This window comes from Schistocerca americana, chromosome 1 (assembly GCF_021461395.2).
Source record: "Schistocerca americana isolate TAMUIC-IGC-003095 chromosome 1, iqSchAmer2.1, whole genome shotgun sequence".
NCBI lineage: Eukaryota > Metazoa > Arthropoda > Insecta > Orthoptera > Acrididae > Schistocerca > Schistocerca americana.
In genome coordinates, this window is record NC_060119.1 from 1,079,438,912 (window position 1) to 1,079,454,838 (window position 15,927).

Sequence of the window (15,927 nt, forward strand, 5' to 3'; positions counted from 1 at the left end):
CACAATGGAACTAGTACGCTTGTATGGGTTAAGCTTAAATTTATTTGTAAATTTAATTAGTTTTTGCATAATGTTTACATGTGTAATTTTTGAAAACGTTTCTCCTGCAGAACAGTTGCTTTTTTATTAGTTGAGAATGAACATAAACAGTTGCAACTGCAAGAAACTTCTTTTTTTATGAGATTACCAGTTTCAGACTGTTTTAGACCATCTTCACACCTCACACCATGATGGTAGACGGTGTCTGTGAACGGAACAGGTGCTATGACTCCACGAATGCTAACTGTTCAAGCGTCCAGTTGGCGTTCGTGGAGTCATAACACCCGCTCCATTTACAGCCACTGTCTACAATCATTGTGTGAGGTCTAAAGATGGTCTAAAACAGACCAAAACTGGTAACTTTATAAAAAAAGAAGATTCTTGTAGTTGTGACTGTTTATGTTCATGTTTACATGTGTCTTTTTCCTTTCCTTGCCCTCACAGAGAAGTGTAATTTAACAATGTTAATAAAATAGCTGACTAAGCTGGTGGCATAAAAGAGTGAGAGGATACCGAAAATCTCATGCAGCACACATGCGCTGTAGCTTATGTGACTTCTGCAGGCCAATTTTAAGCTGTTGGATTAAAGTGTACTGGATTAAAGTGTACTGTATCAAATTTCCTGCCTCAACTTCCCCTACGTCACTGTGGTAAGTTAAAAACATCTATCATTTATACCCTGTTATATGAAGACATATGACACATTGTCAGTCATATATCTTAATATTTTTCACATTGCAACCATGTGCTATGCACAGTGCTGAAAGTATGTCATCAATTAACCACGGACCTGATGATCCATTCACTTCAACATATTTCCCATTCACACTGTGCTTATGGTTTGTTTTAAGTTGCTTCACAATGATACTACCCTCAAAACTGGCTAAAAGTAAATGAATCTGAATGAAGTTTGCAGCTGTAGGCAGAAATTAGGACTTTTACAGCATCTTTGCAGAAATTTCCCCTCTGCTATATGGCTTGTCTATTATTGAACATTTCCTTTCCAAATGACCTGATTCTCACCTCATAATACACCTGTTAAATTTCATCTCATCTTTAAGGTCAAACATATAAACAGATTAAATAAGAGAATTCTTTTTGAAAATTGTAAGATTACAATTTACTCAAAAAACTGCAAATGGTCTCAGTTCTTACAGTATGTGGGTCTCAGTGACCTGCCATGCTGCCTCAACCTTCCCAAACCTTCCCCCCTTTCCTCCCTGAGGAAGGAATTAGCAGTTGTGAAAGCAGAGAATAGTTTTTTTCTTCTTTTAAAGGCAGCTTTGGAATTTTGATCCTGAAGGTTATTTCTGGCCTCCCATTCTAGTCCATTATAATTCTATATTAGAAGATTAAAACATACAACCATGGGAATAGGAATGTCTACAGCTTATGCTCTTTTTTTTAATTAGCTTTATAAAGTCTCAGAATTATCAAGATATGATACGGTTCAAAATCATGACTCTTTGGACCTTGTACACTTTTAAATGTTAACATTCTGTAACAATTTAATCCCTTCACTGACATTAAATTTACATTCTTTGACTACATCCTACTCTACACCTATAACTCCATTTATTCTCCAAAAGCCATTTGAGGTATTTAGCACAGAATACAATTGTTTCTCATTATAATTAATCCCACCTTTCATTTCTGCACCATCAAATGATGAGCGGGATAAACAACTGTTGGTAAGCCTCTGTAAACGTTCAAATTTCTTCGGTTTTAGCACATGCCCATACGATCAAATGTATGTAGGAGCAAATATCTTGCTTCGCTTTCTTCAAATAAGCATCCAGAAAATTGTAGTAGTAAGCCTTCAAGTGATATGCAAAGCCTTTCTTGCAGATGTTCACATGCTGAATAAAACAAACATGTGGCAAAACACATACAAGTATTTCCAAACTTTTCTCTACTATCTTTATTTGGCAAGAGTGTCTGTGACAAAATAATTAAGAATGATTTGGTCAGTTTCTTTCTTCATAGATAAATTACATTTCTATAGTATCCTTCCACTTCCTTTCCATCTGGCTTCTGACCTTTCTGGAACTACTTCGGTGTAAACTTTCATATTCAAATTGCTTCAGATGCTTATCCTCTTGGGATCTTACAATTATAGCTTCTTCAAGTGACTCATTGCCAATTGTGTGAAAAAAATAACAGTTCTTCTAGCTGCTTAAGCACAATGTTACCTTTGCTTATGTTGAGGGTAAACAGCTTGTCATTATATAAGTGTCAATTCATTAGTAGTCCTCAGTAATTGGCAACAATTTTCTGACATCGCAACTTCCTTTACAGTGTATACAAAAGGGTCACAGCTAATTAGCCTACCAGAGTCCTCAGTCGTATCTATAAGGTAAAAAAAACATGAAGAATAATGATTACACACAAGGGGTACACCCAAATATACTCTCATGCAAAGAGATTTCTGCAAATTGCGAACAATGTACTAAATGCCTTTGTTATGAAGTCTTAAATTCCCTCACAAAGTATGTAACCTTTTCTTGTGTTCACTAGGTGGCACTACAGAACTGTGCTGAGTGCCTTCTAAAAGTCAAGGAACGTGTCATCCACCTGAAGGCCGCTATCTGCTGCCTTCTGCACCTCACGGACAAACAGAGCAACAAAACTTCATGTGTCCGCTGCTTGCAGAATCCATGTTTAGTTCTACAGAGGGAAATTTTTGGTCTCTGAGCATAAAAGTTTCTATCCTTGGGGTTCCTGTTCACCTAACTGAGAGGAGGGAAAGAGGCAGTGCTCCACACTTCTGTCCACATTAAGCCCATAAAAAAATTTGTGGCAGTTTCATTTTAACGATTGTCACCCATCTTACATTCTATTACCTTCAGTTCCATGTCATGCAGATTTGTTTTGAAGAATACCTTCACTAAGTATATCACTCATATCACACATCCTTTTTTAGTTATTATCTGCGTAGACTTGAGTGCAAACAAATCTCAACTCATAGCCTAGTGTGATATCAATATGGGTCAAAATCAATTCAACAGCTCTCATTATCCATCCAACTTCCCTAACACTTCTCTTTTTTTCTTTTTTATAGCCAGCAGCACAATAAATATCACATAATAACACGATTATTAGAAAGATTCATCAGAATAGCCGCTTATAACAACCACTCTTTACTCATCAACAATGTAGGAAAAGACAGATTGCTACTTACCATAAAGAAGACATGTCAAGCCGCAGGCAGGCACAATTAAGACACACACACACACACACACACACACACACACACACACACAGCTTTCGGCTGGCCACAGCCTTCATAAGCATAAGAGATACACACATGAAACATGCATGATTCTCTCTCTCTCTCTCTCTCTCTCTCACACACACACACACACACACACACACACACACACACAAAGCAAGCACACCTCATGCACAAACGACTGACAACTCCAGCATCTTGGCCCGGAACGCAACATCTTGTGGGATGCGAGCGGCAAACTGGAGTAGGTGGGGAAGGGATAGTAGTGTACGGGTGGGAAGAGAGATGAATACTGTCTAGTGGAGTGTAGGTTGAGGCCTCAAACTATGATAACATACTGTCCGCACATCCTCCACCCAACAGTTTCCATTCCCTCTGTCCTATCATCTTCTCCCCATTCTCATCTCTGACCCTGTTTATTTGCAGCCCTCTGCCAACACTTCCGTCTTTCCCCACTCCTCTCCTTTCTTGCTCCTTTTTTCCCCACTTCCCTGCCCCACAACCTCCTGATGTTGTGAGTGTTGGCAGTCTAGTCCCTGCACACCCCACCAGACAGCTTTCGTCTTTCTCCCCACTACCATCCCTTACCCTTTCCTACCCCTTCCAATTTGCTGCTTGCATCCCATGTGATGTTGCATTCTGGCCCAAGATGCTGGAGTTAGTGGTCGTGTGTGTGTGTGTGTGTGTGTGTGTGTGTGTGTGTGTGTGTGTGTGTGTTGTGCTCGCTTTGTGTGTGTGTGTGTGTGTGTGTGTGTGTGTGTGTGTGTGTGTGTGTGTGTGTGTGTGTATGTATGTCAGTGTGTGTTTTACTGACGTAGGCTGTGGCCGAAAGTTGTGTCAGTGCCTTTTAATTGTCCTTTCTGCTACTTGATGTGTCTTCTTTACGGTAAGTACCAATCTGTCTTTTCTTACAATGCTGATATTGCTACCTGGAGTTTCCATTGTTTAATATTTATTCATAACAGATCATTTCAGCATTTATGCCATTGTCAATTACCTGCAAATACAGTTTGTGTGTGAATGCAAATGTCATTTATATTAAAGTTTCTATATTATACTCACACCTAGAATGATATGATGTCCATATTATGTCATTGGTGAACTGTCTTACAACTGTCACTGTTTTGATAACTTAAGTGAATCAAGATTAGTTATTATAAGCAGATATTCTGGTGCATCACTCTTATAACTTACTCATTAATTTCTGCTATGTGGACATATGATGTATTTCCCTAGTACCTAAGGGTATACTGGTCATTTGCCATATCTCTGCTGCAGTCACATTTCATATTATTACTAGCACTGGTGCCTCTTGGACCTTTTTAAAAGTGGCACAGTTCACAAACAGCAAAAAAATATAATACAACATTAAATTACAAAATACCTCAAGGCGTTTTGCAAAAACCTGTTTGGTTACTGGTTTGTGCTGAACAATATACACAAACATTTTCATAAATGAAGATGACGTTATTCTCAAAATCAAATTTTCTATGATGCAATAATTTTTTAACCTGGAAACACTATCCAACTTCTTCACATCAGATGTGTTGTAAATTTTTTAAGAATAAAGACTTCAATTAATATAAAAATAAGAAACTGCAGACACGAAAGCAAAATAGCACATCTCTATCAAGCAAAGTAAGACTCCAGAAATAATCTGACTATTACTTCCATTATCTTCAATAATTAAATGAAAATAAATGTATTTATTAATATGGCAAATTTTCTCATCAAATTAGATATTTATTTTCAATCAGGTAAAAACAAGTCAAAGTTCAGACTACAGGCTGTGATATCATACTGTTTATAAATTAAAGTACGAAATTTTTGGCACCTGATAAATACTTCAATAACAACATTTTCATCAGCTTGATACTTGGATTTTGTGAAGCGAGCTCTGCTTTCAATGCAGGATGTAATACTGTTCATTTCTACAGTGACGGTAAGAAGTTCTGCTCTGGATGCTTTGCTCCAGAGATCTTTTGCTCGAAGCCCTTCTTCAGGTGTTATGTTAGGCTCAGGATCAGGAGGTAACTTCTAAAAGAAAACAAACAGTAAATAGTCTGTGAAACTGAAAACAGATTTACTGATCATTACACTGCAGTAACAAGCCTATGGTTTGATACAAACCTTCAGAAGCTTTTCTAGATTGTTGTGTATCCTTATTTTTTCTGGTAAGGGAAGCTGAGTTGTAGCAGCCAGTGCTTCAAGGGAAAGTGTGATATAGTCCTGAACATTAGCTGAAAGATAGGCACAATTCAGTGCACGAGTAAGAATGTTTGTGAGCAAAAGCCACCATTTCTCACTCCGATAATCCCATAGCATGTGTGAGAGTAAGCTGTTAACAGAATTAAATCTTGTGATACAGCACTGTTACATTTTAAATACACTTAACAAAGTTCAAGTCTATTTATACAATACCGCTGAACTACTCAGAGAAATTCATAGAGCTAGATTTAAGTTTGCAGCATATATGTACCATATTTGTGACATCTGATAAAACAGTGCCATGTGGTTCACTCACTTTCACGTTTTACTTATACTGTATCATCAAATTAAGCAAAAAACAGAGGATATCAGTCACACAAATCAATCTCATTTAATGCATACAGAGGGAGTTCACATGAAAGTAGAGAGCATATTATATTTCATACAGGAAACTGAATTTTATATCAGTGTCTTGGGAATGAATACTAAGATAATTTTGTAGTCAGGCAATTGATCATTAAATTCAATACACATGTAATTCAAACACTGTTGACAACAAAGAGCATTTTTTGTCACCTCATAAAATACACTAAAAAGTCAAACTTCTATGGATAGCTTGAATTATTGATTTGGTAATGAAGAGGAGTGAGTGAGAGAGTGTGTGTATTTTACGTGTGTGTGTGGGGGGGGGGGGGGGGGGGGGGGCTAAAAACTGTAGCTGCAGACCAAGATTTGAATGCAATGCATACGCTCACAAGGATTTAGACTGCAATAGTTAGGCACAGATGAAACTTGCATAGGACAGAACAGCGAGGAGAGTTAATAGTTGTGCCTAAAAACAGTGCAAGTGAATTTCTGCAAATATCTGACCAATAATATGTAACTGATGTAGAATATGTTTGCAACTGGGGAAAACAAGAGGAGCAGTAGATAATAATTTCATGCCAAGAAAAACAGCATTATCAAAACAGTTCGCTGATGAGAGAAACATATGGAAGTTGAAAGAGTGTCACACTAAAATTTGAAAGGAAACCACAAATAGAATGAAAATGCAAACATGACAATTTTTCCTAAAACAAAAATGTCTCTCTCTTCTTTCTGAAAATCATAGTTCCTCAGTTTTTAATGAAAAAGGTTGTTTTGAAAGGATATCAGCTCATACCACCAATTGCACACTGACAATTGCCACTGTTGTACTGCTTTTCCAAACAAAACCACCACACTACCACAGTTCAGAACAGCCCTCATAATTGTTCAAAAACATATAGCCCACCAGTGAATGCTACTGCTAATAATGATGATACTGATTTGCTCATTTTATTCCGTGTATAATTATGCACACCCTCTGTAAATAAACTAATTAATCACTACATCTAGCAGTCACAAATTTTGCTCATACTCCTTAAGATTATCAAATGCTTCTTGGAACTCATGAAGTACTTGCATCTACTTGACTGCCTCAATTTAAGGCTTTTCAGGATGTCATGTGAGAGAAGTGCGAGTCAGGTGTCACACGATCAATGTTTTTGGAATTCATGATGGTTGACATGGAGGAGATCATTCTGTTCAAGATACCTTATTACATTTGAACTCAGACTACGTTTTAAGATTCTACAAAAAAATCATTGTCAAGGATACCAAATGGTAGCTCTCTGGATCACTACTACTAACCTTCTTGTAGACAGGTGTAACCTGCACCTTCTTCCAACTACTCGACATAGGTTCCTGTTCGAGGTACCTGTGATGGATTAAAGTTGACAGACAGATTAAATTGGGGCAATATTCCTGGCTTTTCCTTCATAAAGGAACATTTGAAAATCGAGTTATGCAATTCTGCTTTTGATTTGCTAATCTCAATTTCAGTTCTAGTCTCATCCATAAGTGACTAGGCACTAACTTTGGTGTCACTAACAGCCTTTACACACAAGCAGAATTTCTTTCAGTTTTGTAAAATATTATTTGACAATATCATGCTGTTGCTGAATGCTTCATGCATTGCTCTCTTGACAGCCAAATTTGTTTCATTCAGCACCTATCTATCTATAGCCACGTGCTTTATTTTCCTTATTATGCAGTAATCCCTGTTTCTTCAGAACTGTCTTCACACTGACTGTATACCACAAATGTTCCTCTCAACACATATTGTTCTACGGGTTACATTTACATCTAACACATGGTCAACAATTCTCTAAAACTTTAGCCGTAGTTCCTCTACATACTCCTGTCCCAAGATAAATGTTTCAAGTTCCTAATTGAGTTGACACTATTACTTCTTTATCTACTCTGGGAAAACAACCACACACACACACACACACACACACACACACACACACACACACACACACACACACACACACAAAATTACATCGCATTTACACTGAAATAATACCGCTTGTTTTATCCCTAGTTCTAACACTAACATTTTTCATCTCTGGAAATGGAGGTACTCTGTGCTTGCACTAATTTAAAAATCTTTGATCTAACAAAATTTCTTTGCACCATATATTTATCTTCATACTTGATGTTGGCATAACTGCCAAAAACTGGTTCATGTAGCAAATAATTCATACGATAGGAAATTACACCAGTGTTTCTTAATGTATAACATGTTCTACCAAGAACCCATGGAACAGTCAATCAATGCAATATATAAATCTCTCTACCAATTTTAGGTGCCCTTTATACTTTGGTGATCATTGTTGCTTCAACTGCCAGATGATCACTGATATCATTTTCAATGTGTACATACTCACTTAGTTCACATCTATTTGTTGCCATTAGATCTAATATATTCCATCACAAGTGGGGATCTGAACTGTCCATTCTAGGTTGTTTTCGAAGAAGGCATTTAGTAATATTCCACAGGACATCTTGTAATGTCCAGCACTAACTAAACAGTAATTAACCCAATAGATAGTTGGATTATTACAGTCTCAACTGATGATTATCGTATGATTGGTTACCTTATTTACAAGTAAACTGAATTTTCCACTAAAGTTTTTGGTTACATCATGTGATGAGTCTTGTGGCTGACAAAAGTATGCAATTGCAATTTTAGGCCCAAACCTGATACTGAGTCTTGCTCAAATTGTTTCGCTTGAAACTTATTATTTCCAGCTTGGTGGATTTGTCTTTCTTGTCTGCTGCAGCTACTCACTGTTGCCTAACATTTGACTGAAAATTCTTATTTTATCAACATCTGCTTACTTTTTATATATTTGGTTGTAACTTGGCTACAGGTGACCATATCATGCAAAACTTGAGCAGCTGTTCTCTCGCCTCACATAAAGGTGCATAAGTGGCAGCTCTTTGGCATCGTTGAACAAGATATGGAACTGGTGTAGCACAGCAGGTAAAGGCATGTTCATCTCCAAATTTTTCGAAGAACCAGTGACACATAGGTGTGAAACCAACTATGTCATTTCACTATTGATCGTAGAACTCCTTACAATATGGAACAGGAATCAAGAGAAGTAGCACTGCTGAGCAAAATTTAATCTACATGAAGTGGGAGAATCAGAAAAATGCCATCATTATAGTGAAGATGAAAAGAAGTAGCTGTGGGGATGACGCATGGCTTGCATTGTTATAGAAGGATGGAAAATGAGAACAGGACAATTATTCAAATAAATGTGAATGTTCAGAAACCACTAATATAATAGATTCTTGCTGCAAAGTTTATGTGATATTGTATGTTACATGTGAAATAATTAAGAAAGGTGAAGTACTAAGAAAATGGCCACCACAGGTAACAAGGGTGATGGGTGTTGCAGGGAGGGTCAAACTAAAGCAATAAAAAAAAACACCAGATTCCATATTTTACAACAAAGAAAAAAAATTATATGCATCTGTACTCAAACAAGAGGAATATCTCAAGCTTAATTTTTTTTAAATTAAAAACAATAGTACTCCTCACAGGAGTATCAACAATGCAGGAAAAGATAGATCGCTGCTTACTGTAAAGATAACACACTAAGTTGAAGACAAGCATGATTAAAAGACACTTACACGCTTTTGGCCTCTAGCTCAGGCCAGAATGCTGAAAGCTTATGTGTAATTGTCATAATTGTGCCTGTCTGCAATGTAGCGAGTTATCTTTAAGGTAAGTAGCAATCTATCTTTTTCTACAATGTTGTTACTCTGAAAAGTTGATTTGTGAGTGATCAATGACAACATAATTAATGGCTCTGAGCACTACGGGACTTAACATCTGAGGTCATCAGTCCCCTACACTTAGAACTACTTAAATCTAACTAATCTAAGGACATCACACACATCCATGCCCGAGGCAGGATTCGAACCTGCAACTGTAGTCAACATAATTAATTTTGAAGATCGTACACTGTAAGTACAGGAAGTTCAAGAGACAATTTATCAGCTTTACAAATTGTTTCAGAGAAAAGAGGTTACAGTAAATCATGAGAAGCTTACAATACAAAGCAAAGTGTGGGCATCCTCCCCTTCCCCCCCACCACCCCCTCCACCCCCCCAAAAAAAGTTGTTTTTGTTGTTGTCATGATAGAAACACAGTTTACTAGAGGCATAATGAAATTTATAATATGCTGAGTAAACAAACAATTTAGCATCATGAAACGAAAAAATGCATGAAAAGTTAAATGTAATATACAATTAAGTAATTATTACTAACTTGACTTACGTCAGAGCCTTTCCATAATCTTGTGAACTGTAGTATTCATCAGCCATCTGGACCACTGCAAAAACCAGAAATAAGTTTCCAACTTCACACACATTTTTTACACACAGGTAATATCTTCAGTTACTCACCCAGTTGTCTTCTCATTTTTGGGCATCTATATGTTTTAAACTGTGATATTGCACTGCTCAGAAGTCCAATAATCAGCATCTGAAAAAAATTAAACCTTAATGAAATCAAGAAAGACTGATGTTACGTAAGACACAGATTACAAGAGTTACACTTTTCACTAAAGCTACACACAAGAAAGTGCTTTTAATTCAGAGCCATCTACTTAAAAAATCAGCGTAATAATATAAGCTTTGTGGTATTATTTGACTTTCTATGCAAATACAGTGTCTACCTAGTTACCATTTGAAATGGTACATTCACTGCAGTTCTTGTTTATGTTTCCTCGTTAACTTTGAAAAATGTGATGTCTGATGTCATGGAAAGTTAGTCTGTCCGTCCTGTAAGCTAACTGGTAGCCGAGTACTATTTCATTTCAATCATCATCTTCATAATTAGTCACATTTGTGATAGAGTGTTCAAAAATGATTTGCACTTTAAATTTCTGATTCTAGAGAAAGGTACTGTACTTCACACTTTGCATTTTTTGTAGACATACTGAATTGTATTATAAGAATTTCTTTGAGTTTGTTGACAACAGGGAAACTGATAATGGGAACGAGAGTACAAATTAAACAACTTTACTTCTATGCTGCTGGAGTAGGTATTCCTCTACACTAATTTGTAAAATGATTCTAAGAATTTTAAATTTTAATATTGTTGGTATACATTATCTATTTATTCAAATGCAATATTAAGAATGTTAAATATTTTAAATCTATATTACCTACTAAAAAAGGTTTTCATTAATGTTTTCTTTTATTTTTAGATCTGAAGATGATCATTAAATGTGACTGAAACTAGTTCTCAAGAATGACTAATTACAACTGAGACTGTTACAGTAAATATTTTAAAGAATCTATAACAGTAATGAAAATATCTAATCTATCATTTATGCTGCTGCTTGGCTATTTCTAGTATACCACATACACTACACACTGGGTATATCATTAGTGGACTGGAATAGGTGACGTAGCCATTTCACAGAATGTTAACATCAGCAGAACAGAGAGGGCTTCTAGCCTTACAAAGAGATATAAGGATATGTGTTCCGCAGGTTGATAGGGGAAATGCTCCATTCGGTCTTTATAATGCACAGTAGCATACAGTCAAATATTATTGTTGTCCCACATCGGGCATTCTCGACACACACTGCGACAAAACTTTTGCCTATATTGGGTTATAACAATATATTATCACCCCAGTGAGACATACTATATACAAAATTAGTAAATCAATACCAATTAAACATTATACATGGAAATATAGGATGTCTTCAGTGATTGCAAAACATGTAGTGATTTGACCAGCAGCATTACATGTGGTCTGAAAGGGGTGTTGGTGTGCTATGCAACAGCTAATGGTCTGGGTGCCTGGTTACCACTTGTTGAATTTGAGTTCAGTTCTGCCATATGGCCAATCTTTTTTTTATGTCCCTGTCATGGCGGGCGCCAACAGCCTTTCTGTAGTAGCTTCTGTCTCGTCTTGATGAGTACAACACTGTTGCATGTAATCTGTGGCCTTTAAGAGAGTTACTGTAGGAAAAGATAACAAAGACTGTATCACAAGATTAAAAAAGAAATTATTATGAAAAGGACAGATTGCTACTCATAGTAAACATGACACACTGAGTTGTAGACAGGCCCCAATGAAGAGACTGTTACACATTGAGCTTTTGGCCAAAGTCTTCTGCAGAAAAGAAGACAGGTGCAGAAAGCTCTCATTATGCCGGTCTGCAAGTCAACACATCATCTTCATGATGAGTAGCAATTAAGCCTTTTCACTATATTGTCGATATTCCAACCTAGACTTTCCTTTGTTTAATTTGAAACAAAATTCATTGAGATTATTTTAAGGGCATTTGTTTTATAAGAGCAGGAGATTATTATTATGATGAAAAGTGAGCGAGTTTAGATTATTCAGACGTCTAACGAAATTTTGTCTTTTACGAAGCTCATATTTTAAATCTAGGAGAGAGTAACAAACTGAATAATTATTCACTTCTTTGGCATGACTGAAATTGGTAACAATATACTTTTTAAAACTTATGCACTCAAATGCAAGCACCAAGCTGAAGAGCAATACTTTTGCCCTTTCATTCAGTAGCACTAGAATTCGCTATCACTGGAAATTTAAAAAACAATCAGGTCCAAATCATGCTTCCAAAGAGATTGTTTTGTCTGTACGCATAAAATTATTTACAGGAGTAGCAGACAAACCGAGAAAGCAGATGCGGGAAGGGGGAGGGGGGGGGGGGGGTAAATGAAGAGCTAATAAATTTTGATCTCTAAGTAATATTACAAATATGCTGGGAAAAATATGTCCAAATATTCAGTGTAATGAGTCTGTATAAGACATTTAAATTCCATCACACAATAATTACTAAAATCCTGTTGGACATGTATAATGATCTGAAAAAGATAACCAGGTACAGAACTGCAAGACCATCCAATCGACAGGACAAGTGTAGAATATCATTTTCCAGTGGAAATTATGGTTCATTTCTCCCAAATTTTGAAGGAAAATAGAATTCTGCATGTATGAAATTATAAACACCAGATGAAAAAACGCACAATGTTTTGTCTTATTGCAGCCTCATAGTTCTACTAAGCAGTTTGACAATTTTGTAAGCTTTGTGATGTCATCAGGTGATAATCCTGTTGTGCTAAAAGTTGATGGGCATATGTGACATTTGTGTGACAGACATAACAATAGAAAAATGCATCAACATCATCGATTTATCACTACATTCCATGCATAAAATGCAGTCACTTGCATGGACTTCATGGGACCATTTCAAATGCATAGTCCTCAAGAAATAGAAACCAGGTGGCAAATAATCCAGGTGAAGTAGTAACCTCCCTTTCTGTTATGAAGTTATTTGGACAGCCTACTCGCGAACAGTAACAATGGAAAATGCTATAACAGCTTCTGGAAAATGGGACTCTTCCCGAGTAACAGACATATACTTACAGACAATGACTTAACAATACACCAGGAGTTTGACATACTAAATGCAAACAACTGATTAAATATGGGTCCAAATGGTATCTGGCCAGCACTCAACATGAGCAACCCACATCAAGAGCCTCAGCTCTAGTAAAATTAACACATTCTGAATCTGTTAAGTAGCTAATGTCATCTCCACACAGGGAATGTTTGAAACAATTCAAAGAGAAGGAAGTTGTAACAGACTCAAAGGAGACAGAAGTGAAAGTTTTGCTCTTGAAAAAGGAAAAAAACCACAGGAAACAATCTTCCAGGTATCAAGAGTCTGATACAAATTTAAGTGTGGACAATGCTTCAGATATACAACCTGATAGAGAAGACAATGAATGCATATTCTGCACTGGTTGTTTCTCTGAAGACTCAGAGAAATGGGCACAGTGTATGGAATGCTATCCTTGTGCTCCTGAAGGATCTTAACTTGAAAAAGAGCTTCTGTGTGCTCTGATTACATAATAAATGAAGAAAATGTTTGAGAGGCACCAAGGAACAGAATATTACTGTTTTTAGCGTTTATCTGCTCTTATTCTCTACCTCCCTCACTTAAACCTCCGTTACTTGCGCAAAAATTCGTGACATTGTCACTCGCGCGGATGACTGGTGTCACCCACAAAGCAAGCGGTCTATTTGTACACTTTGAACTTTACGATTTTTTATTAAGTCTAAATACAGTACATTTAGAACAATATCTTCAGCTGAATTACTGACATTACATTGTCCCTCTTGTTGCTTACCGATGTACGGTTCTAAATTCAAATTACATCAACCAAAGCAAACACTTTCAACCCATACTTTGCTGGTTCGCTAGGAATATATTGCCTGAATGGGCAGCTCCCTCTAAATGCCAAAAGCTGTTCCTCAACAGTAAGATATTCACTAGGTGAAAAATATTTTGGCAATTGTTCGTGAATAGTTCAAATACCTCTCTGATAGCTATGGTAGCAGCCAACTTGTCAATCTCTCAGTGAACACCTCTATCACGGATATTATCAAACCTCCGCCATTTCAATAGAAACCTGAATCGGTTTTCACTTACTCATAAATAACATGATTCAAGTCCGTTTCCCTTTGAGTTATCCCACAATTTCAATATACTCTTCCTAGAACATCTCAGAGATCTACACAGATATAACAAACCAATGAAAGCTCTGATCTCTATCGCATCAGTTTCTTTAGCGTCCCTTTCCCTAGAAAAGTTACCATGAACTTAACAGATGTATATATTAGTGCATGTTGTGATAATGCTTATTATGTTTTCATCCAAGAACAAATTCAGAATTTCTATTTCTGTCTTTCTTATACGAGCTTGTTTTTTGGTCCAGGCAAATGTGTAATAAAATTACAAGATCTGCTTCTAACACTGGTAGGATATTTATTTTTTCTCCATTTAGTTATTCCATCTTTCCCTAAAAAAAATGCATCCTCTGGAGTTACTTCTTCCTGTGATTCATATTCATCATTTTCTGACACTTCTTGTTCTGTTCCTCAATCATGACCGCTTTCATGAACAGAATCCTCAGTCTCTGAGTCAGCGCTATCACTGTGAGCATCTTCATCACTCAGCTCATTGAACCATTCCAGCCATACATTAGGATCTCTACTAAACTCTGTCCGAGGTTTATTGCCTTTGACATTTCTTCCACAATTTAAAAATAAAGAGAATACTAGGTAACACTGAAGGTAATTGCAATTAGTTTCAATACGTTTAAATTTATACACGTGAAAGATCGATTGAACCTAGGAAAGCAATAAAGTAATACAGACTTAACTTAGTTTCAGATTGTGGCAGCAGATCTCATGCAGATGACATGTGTCCTCAAGACTATAATAATGTTTCATAAACAATTTATCTTTCGTAACTGAAAGGCAACAATGATTGGAGCTAACAGCCGGAGAGTTAACAAAAAGGTACTGAAAATGGCGCGAACTCAATCCAGCCCTGTCAGACAAAGTTGAGCGGGAAAGTCATGTGGATGACGAGTGTCATCTGCGCGAGCAACAAAGGTTAAGGACATAATTTGTATTTTGATTCAAATTGACTTGTTTGTGATGTATTCAAGTTACACAGATTAAGTGTTAAGTAGCACAAATTCAATAAATAAGAGTTAAAGTACAATGATTTCATGTAGATTTCCACTTAAAAAACATACAGTTGCATCAAATATTGGAATATACGTACAAGATGAGGAAAGTTTCACATCAGGTATGAGGCTAGTATGAGGTCCATCAACCATTGGCATCAACTGCCTGCCTCATCTGATGAGGCAAGAAAGTAGTCAGCCTCTAGAAGTAGCCACATCATTCGCAAGGCTCTCACATGCATCCAACAAAAGGTCCCACAGCTGGTTAGGTGTGCATGATGCCGGTGTCGGCCAGTGTAAATTTATATGATGCTTCACTTTGGCCCACAAACTTTCAGTGGGATTCAAGTCCAATGTTTCAACAGGCCAGTCAGTCAGAACGATGTCAGCCTTTTGCAAACTGCCATTGTGACACGATTCAACTTGTGTGAACTAGTGAGCGGTCCTGCTGAAACTGCATCACTCCACTGGGATAGCACATCCTTGCACTCAGAAACACAGTATGCTTTATGATCTGCACATACTGATCCAAGGCGAGA

The 15,927-nt window shown here is 36.8% G+C and overlaps 1 protein-coding gene across 2 annotated transcripts in view; it reads right to left on the bottom strand.

Moving 5' to 3' along the window:
• The window catches only part of LOC124617695 (trafficking protein particle complex subunit 11), a 120,347-nt gene that overhangs the window by 65,449 nt on the left and 38,971 nt on the right, over positions 1-15,927 (bottom strand). For both annotated transcript variants that reach the window (XM_047145287.1, XM_047145286.1), the window contains exons 9-12: positions 10,265-10,343; positions 10,137-10,191; positions 5,402-5,609; positions 5,106-5,308 (exon numbers count right to left, since the gene is read on the bottom strand). In XM_047145287.1, coding sequence (XP_047001243.1) covers positions 5,106-5,308; positions 5,402-5,609; positions 10,137-10,191; positions 10,265-10,343 — 545 coding nt within the window. The remainder of the gene's footprint in view (positions 1-5,105; positions 5,309-5,401; positions 5,610-10,136; positions 10,192-10,264; positions 10,344-15,927) is intronic.